The sequence below is a fragment of the Netta rufina genome, assembly GCF_964035555.1.
Source record: "Netta rufina genome assembly, chromosome: 9".
Taxonomy (NCBI): Eukaryota; Metazoa; Chordata; class Aves; order Anseriformes; family Anatidae; genus Netta; species Netta rufina.
The window spans coordinates 22,828,302-22,835,519 of NC_140132.1; the positions used below are offsets into that span (position 1 = coordinate 22,828,302).

The 7,218-nt window shown below is 43.9% G+C and overlaps 1 protein-coding gene across 1 annotated transcript in view; it reads right to left on the reverse strand.

Annotated features, from left to right (window-relative positions):
* The window catches only part of LOC311212770 (uncharacterized protein), a gene marked incomplete at its 5' end in the record, with an annotated part of 191,444 nt that extends 184,433 nt beyond the window's left edge, over positions 1–7,011 (reverse strand). The window contains one exon of the mRNA XM_084292377.1: positions 6,911–7,011. Within this exon, the coding sequence (XP_084148503.1) occupies positions 6,911–7,011 (101 nt within the window). The remainder of the gene's footprint in view (positions 1–6,910) is intronic.
* Positions 7,012–7,218: the final 207 nt, after the last annotated feature.

The following is a 7,218-nucleotide window of genomic DNA, read 5'->3' on the forward strand; positions in this document are numbered from 1 at the left end:
AGAATAATCTATTTTTGTTAGCAAGAAATGTAGAAGATAAACACGTGCATCCAGATCATTTAACTATGATTGCTAAGTCACTTTTTTTTTTTTTTTAATATATCTTAAATCAAGGAGTTATTTTATTTATTTTAGAGTCACATACCTCCAGCAACATCCAATTTCTGCACATTTTCTGCTACTGGCTGGCTTATGCAGGACCAGGTAAGGCATCAAGTAAAGCACAGACCCACAGGGGATGGCAAGTGTAGATTCCTTACTTTAACATACAACTCTGATAGCCTCCAGATATTCGTCTCCATTCATGTTCAGGGAAGTCTTGCACATTACCTGCGTCTATTGTATCCAGAGTACCAAGTTATGTCACAATATGACTGCTCTGGCAGAGGGCTTATTGTAAAAAGATCACTACTAAAATAGCAAAATTATTGCCAAGAGTACCTGTTATTAGCCGCTTCTTAAATCCAGCTTGTTCTTTATTGTTGGCTTTTGTATTGTTAGATGCCTTCTGAGTACCTCCACCTATTTCTACACCACTGTTGTTTTAAACAAGTGACTTGGAAGAACAACACCCAGGAGAGCTGGCACCACTGCTGATGACGAGGCCTTGCAGAGCACTGACAAAACCCTTCTAGCATGCAGATTGCCTTACAGACAGCCTAAGGACCAATGCCCAAGGAGCCAGCTCTAGCACAATTAGAAAAACACATGGGATCTCAGGTATAAGGAGGCTACAAAGCGGTTTGCATGGACTCATTGTTAAGACAAAAGCAACTAATTGTCCAGAAGCCAGACAAAACTGAAGGTTAAAGAAATGGGAAGCTATAAAAGGAAGGCATAAAGTAGCAGTAATCATTTCTAGATGAAATTTCACGTTAAACGTACCCTGGCTCAATTATCATTCCACTGCAGAAGAGCGAATAATAACAGTAACCCCACTAAGTCTGCCAGGTACACACACTTGAATTTCTCTTGGCAAGAGAGCACAGGAGGATCTGATGCTAAAACATTAAAATGAAAACCTCTGAAAAATATCATACCACTTGAGTCAGAAGGAGAAAAAGATCATTTTTGTTTACAGTGAGCACTGCATTGCTTGACAGTGAAACTAATGAGAAGCTAGTGAAATCCTCTGTTTCACTTTGGCAACCATTATCTAGGACTTGCTCATCTCTCTTCTGGTGGATGTCAGATTTTTAACAGCTTATAGCCAAAACCTCTTTTCTTCAAAGCTGACTTTTGAAGTAACATGTAATATATGCAAGAAAAAATACTGGCATGGAAGAATTGAAGTGTTAAAACATTCCAAGTATTTACACCCCTAGAAATCCTCAGGTTGATACCACGGATGCAAGATGCCTATTTATTTATATAAACATCAAGCAATTTTGGTAGATCTAAGTATTTTATGAATTCTAGGCATAAAAGCTATGGTGATATATTTTCAATATTGAAGTAAGTAATGTATGTAAAAACATGGCACAGACATAGCATTGCCTGCTGAACAAAAAATGTGCATGGTGCTCTGCTGTGACTTACTAATTGAAGGTGGTATTGTGTTTCTGCTAAGGAATCCAAGAAGTGAGCTTTGGCACTCTGACTTCAATAACTTTCCTCTTTCACATACATGGGATCAAATATTCATCCACAGGTCAAAGGCACTGAAAGAAATACAGCTGAATGTACAGCTCAGCTCGTGTAACCGATATATCTGGAAGCACACACCTTTTCGAGCAAAAGGCCAAAATCTCCAGTCCACCTCCAGAACAATTAATGACTAGTTTTAAACCAAGACCAGCATGGAATCCAGACTACATATGTTCCATACACAATTTTTAAATGCTTTGGTTCAGCAATAATGAAAGGAAATTTCTTTCTCCTCAGAAATAAATTAAAAGCAATAGATTTTAGAGAGAACGCAAGCAATAACAGGTTTGAATTTCAGAAGGAGGAAATCTATTAACTGCGTTCAAAGAGAGAAGGTATTTAATTGGTGAATAACAGGAGTTTGCAATATGGTCTGTTAACTCCCAGAGCCAAAGCATCGTTTCCAACAAAGGAGGTTCTGCTGAGGAGTTGTCCAAAGACCAGGTTTTACACTCACGTAATGAATATATGCATCAATAACTAAACTAGCTCAGCATGTCAGAATGCAGCACAATTAAACCTGAAGAGAAGCTGACAAGGTCTCTCCTCTCAGGGTGCATTTTCAAACAGTAACTTACACCTAAATCCCATTGAAAGTGGGAGCAGTGGTTATCTGCCTTAACCTTGCAGGTTTAAGACTTGTATAGTATATATCAGCTGTTGTGATTATGATTCGCTAACTTCTAAGTCTCCTGTAGGTACATTATGTGATGTATCTGTTACGAGAACAGACATTAATAAAGCCAAAAGTAATTTACAGTTAATCAGATCAGTTTCACCTTTGAAAAACACAGCAACTTCAGGCTATCAGGTTTTATGACCATGTCTTTTCATTGCTTTATGTCTATTTCAGAGTTTAGGAGGAAGTCTTGATCACATTTTTCTCCAGAAGAATAAAAAACTTGTTATAAATCAGGGAAAGAACTACAGCAGGATGATACTCATTCACTATCTTTAAGTCTCCTGCCAACGAATATACTGGGGCACCAAAAAAAGAGCCCTTTACCATCTGTTAAAAGACTAAACTAACTTAATTTTCCTCTAGGAACTCTTTTGAAACAGAAGCTTTAAATGCAAACTCTTGAGAGACACGATTCTGTGTTATTAGGTTGACCAGCAGGAGCTCTATCTGGTGGCAACATACTGTAGTGCAGAAGCCAGTGACAGCATGTTTATTTTTTGTTCAGCATGATGTTCATAGTCAGAGATGAGAAATATCTCAGACTTTAATACTAATTTTCTTTCCCAACAACAGCTACTGGATACTGATGAAGGAGAGCGGTGAGAAAACAAGACAAACAAAAAACCTTCCATGACTTTGACCCCAAAGCATTTAAACTTACAGCTTACTAGGATCGTGTTATCCAAATCTCCAGGGATGGAGCTATCGAGTATTAATGAGAACTGAGTGTTTATTGCAGCCTTACGGATTCTGGGCAGGCAGGACTGGCAAGAAGTACGTGCAATTTCTACTGAAAAAAAATCTTAAGTAGAAGTCAGTAGTGCAATTTAGAATTTGGCAATGCCTGCAAGTTGCCGCCATCACTTCAGCAGAGGTCTAAAGAGAGTTGATAAGAAAGACTTAACATGTGAGCTAGAAATTTAAATACCCTGCAGTGACAAGTCATCTCCTTATTTTCCCTAGAAAACCCACAATCTTTTTCATGCATCAAGGTCTGTGAACACACAGCGCTCCGTTCACACAATCAGGAGATCCTACATTACTCATTTCAGTTCCCACACCCAAACATACACCAAGCCCTTATTTAAGTCTAGGAACACAAACTTTACTCACACCTGCAAGTTGGCATCACTGGAGGTGAAAATACAGTGCATTGGTTAAACTGCCAATACACGGGGACAATTTCTCACCGAGAAGTGATTACACAACCTACTTTTCACATCCTTTGAGAAGTATCATGACAAAAATCCAGGCTCCGAGATTAAGATATAGCACCACATACTTTACAGAAAGTTTTTTATGACTTTGTTACAGCTAAGCAAACTGTACGCCACTTTAAATGTTAGAATTCAATGCAGAAAGAGTCAAAATCCAGAAGCATCTCGCCATGTGGAATTGCTTTTTTTGCCAGTAGTTCATTGTGAAATAAATTCCAGTCCTCAAAAAAGTGGACTTCCCTTTTTTAAATCATAGCTACTTGCTTGAAAGAACCAAGTATTGTTATTTACTTTAAAATAGTGTCCACAACCACATGTTAGCAGTGAAGCACTGTGCAGCAACGGTCCTGTACCTTTATAACCCAAACACTTTTACAATCAGAGGACCAAGTTTACCTGATTGTTGCAGCTGTAGACACAAACCTGAGTTGTAGAGTTTTCTTTGGGGAATAGGATTTATCTGAAGGAATGTTTGTAAGCCTGTAAGCCTACGGTGCCCCATGGGATTGAAGAAGCTGGACAGCTGTTACTAAGCCAGAAATCCGGCTCTAAATCCAGGTGTTCTTTGGGATGCACCCAAGTTTACTTGCTTATGGATGGAGTGAAAATATGCAGCTGCAATAAGTGAGCAGTCAAAAAATAAACAAAATGGCTTTAACACAAGATTGTGAGTGGAGCTTCTAAGACCAAATCAGCCCCCTCAGATGTCATCCTGGGCTGCAAAGCCACAGAGCAAGTCCCTGGGCTTGATGCAGGAGGGGACAATGCCTCATGACTTTTACTAGCAGCCCCCACTCGTGTTATTTGGGAACAGACAAAGCCATTCATTGAGTCGTGTCCCAGTCCCTGCTAAGAAAGATCACTCTTAGTGCAGTCCTGCCTCTTGATCTGTCCTGTACAGGTACCTATGAGCAGGCATGCATAGTTCTAAATGTAGTGGAAACTTCTCTAGAGAAGGATTTTCCTCTTCTGACAGCAACTCAAGCCCTCTGCTCCTAGTTCCCATTCCTGTCCTGTCCCACAGCAGCCCCCAGCTTTCTGTGCAGCAAACTCAACACTAGACAGCTGCACATCATACTTAAGGTGTCATTATATCCTTAATTTTAAACCATAGAGCTTACTGCAGCAGAATGAGCTGCTGAAGATAAACTTTTTTATGATGAGAAATGGTTAATTCCTCATTTCAAGGCCTAAATAGCTTGCTTTTCAGTGAAAACTGTATTTGTGCTCTGGTTGCTCCACTGTTCTCCAAAGTTCTAATACAAGATCATCAAGGGCTAATTGTCTGGAAACATGGTTGATGGAAATAGCGAGTCATCCTATAATCTGTTCTACATTAAATCTCCTCAGGGGGCTTTGAAGCAGAATACCAACATCCACACAGATCCTTTGCATTTTTAGCTGGGAGCAAACACTCGAGTTAGCAGCAGAACAAAAACAATTACGAAGAATATCTTGTATATCCTCAGCCACACAAGACCTCAATCAAAACAACAGCAAAATGCTTAAGAAGAAAGCACCCAGCGTGACGTGTGCCATGGGATGCATTTGTTGTTCTTACCCCATTGACTGCAGTTGACCAATGTCAAAAGAACAAAACTGAATTAGTAGAAGAGGTGATTAGAGACAAGTGTCCTGGACATTTATGGTTCCCAGTCAGCTGGAGGCTTAATCCTATGGGATATTGCCTTCTTGGGCTTCTGCTCGCACCAAAGACACTGAACAGGGTAAAGGGAGAGGGGAGGAACAGTTGTACGTGCCCTAGCTCAACAAAAGCAATGCAAATTATAGTAATTTCAGGAATATTCCATGTGGGAAAAGCACCCAAGGCTTGCCATGGGTATTGGGAGTGGTGGGGGTGGGTTTTGTCCCTGTCATCATGTCCCCCCCCCCCCCCAAGCCTGCAGCTGGCTGACAGAGCCCTGCTGCCCCCAGTGAATGCTGCCATTGTGCCCTAGTCACAAGTGGTGCCATTTCCAGGAGGGAATGCTTCTGGTTTTCTTTCCATGACACCCACCTTAACAAGGTAAAAGCAAGCAAAAATTGCATGGAGGTAATTCACAACTAACATCACCTCCAGCTTCAGAAGTGCTGGATCACAGTTATTACTGATACATTAAACGCAAACAGATTAATGTAGGTCAGTGGTATGCTTCCTCATAGTACAGTAATTGCTTATAGAAAAGCAAAAGAAGCAAGCCTGAAAGAAAGACAAAACACTTTAAAAGACAAATGCTTTAGCAGAAAGTGAACTTGACTTCTGCAAGCAGCGTGATGCTAGAGCAATACCCACCTAGCAAAATGGAGTAATATTTACTAGAAATGCATTTAAGGTGGATTTTGAGGATTTGCATGGTATTTCATAGGAAACCAAGGTGAGACAGATTTGCTTTTGGGACAGAAGAAATAACTAACCATGAACCAAACGGTAAGCACGTGAATTCTAGAAGAGTAGGATGAAGTTGAATTAAGCCCCAAAAAAAGGATGAACAAAGAGGTTCGGAATTGAGGTGCACATATATCTCCGAAGTCTGTTGTTAGATTGCCTTCTTTGGGTGGTGGTGGTGTTTCATGTGCTATTTCTTAACAATAACCAGGAGCTCTGCAGAGAAAGAAGCGCCCAAGGCACCGCATGCAACAGTTTCCAGAAATTACATGTTCAGTTCCAATGAGCAAAAAACTTCGACTAAGCTTTTGTGCACGTTTTCAGCTACTCCTGGTCAGAATTTGACCAGAAAAAGCCCTCTTGATAAAAAACATTACCTTACACTTGCAACAAAAGACGTTTATTGTGTCGGGCAGAGGACACCCCCAGAAAGTTCCCCGCCCGCCAGGCACCGGTGCGGGTCCAGCTCCTTTGTGCCGGCAGCCGCAGCCGGATGCTTTCTGCTGCGCTCACCTCCGTCTGCTCGTGGTCCCTGCCCTATATCGCTCCTGGCTGATCCCACACTTCGTTTCCCCGCTGTTTCTGCTGTTTTTCCCCGCAGGTAGAGCTCGGGGGCGCGGAGCAGCAGCTCCGCCAGCAGCCTCCCCAACACGGGAAGGCAGAACCAGCCCCGGGGATGCTGATTACCCCCCCCCGGGAGCCCATTTCAGACCCCAGATCAAAGTCCAGGCAGCACTCCCACCTCCCCTCCGGGGCTGAAGACCCCACAATAAACCCCCTAAACAACTCCCCGACCCCCAAACCCGCACCTAGGGGCGATGCGGGGCACCCCCGGGCAAACTTTGCGAGCCGCGGCCAGCCCCGGGATGCTGGCAGCAGAGAGGGGGAGGACAGGGACCGTCAGGACGGCGCCACCGGAGACAAAGAAGCCCCACCGAGGACCCCACAACCCGTCCCCACAGCCCAGACCCCACTCACATGCCCCGCTGCAGCCGCGGCTCCTCCGCTCCCCGCGCCCGGGGGGCCAGCGCCCAGCAGAGGCTGAGGGAGAGGCAGAGGGAGGCCGGCCCCGCTCCCATGGCTGAGGGAGGGAAGGGGAGGATGGAAGGAGGCAGAGCACGGCTCGGCAGCACCCTCAGCAGCCGCCCCCAGCCCTCCAAATCATTTAAAGCGGCTGCCGAGCACGCCACTGGCTGGGCGGCCCCGGCCCGGCCCCCAGCCCGCCCCTGGCGGGGCCCCCTCGGAGGCTGTGGGGGGCCAGGGGGCCTCGGAGCCCCTTCGGCGGC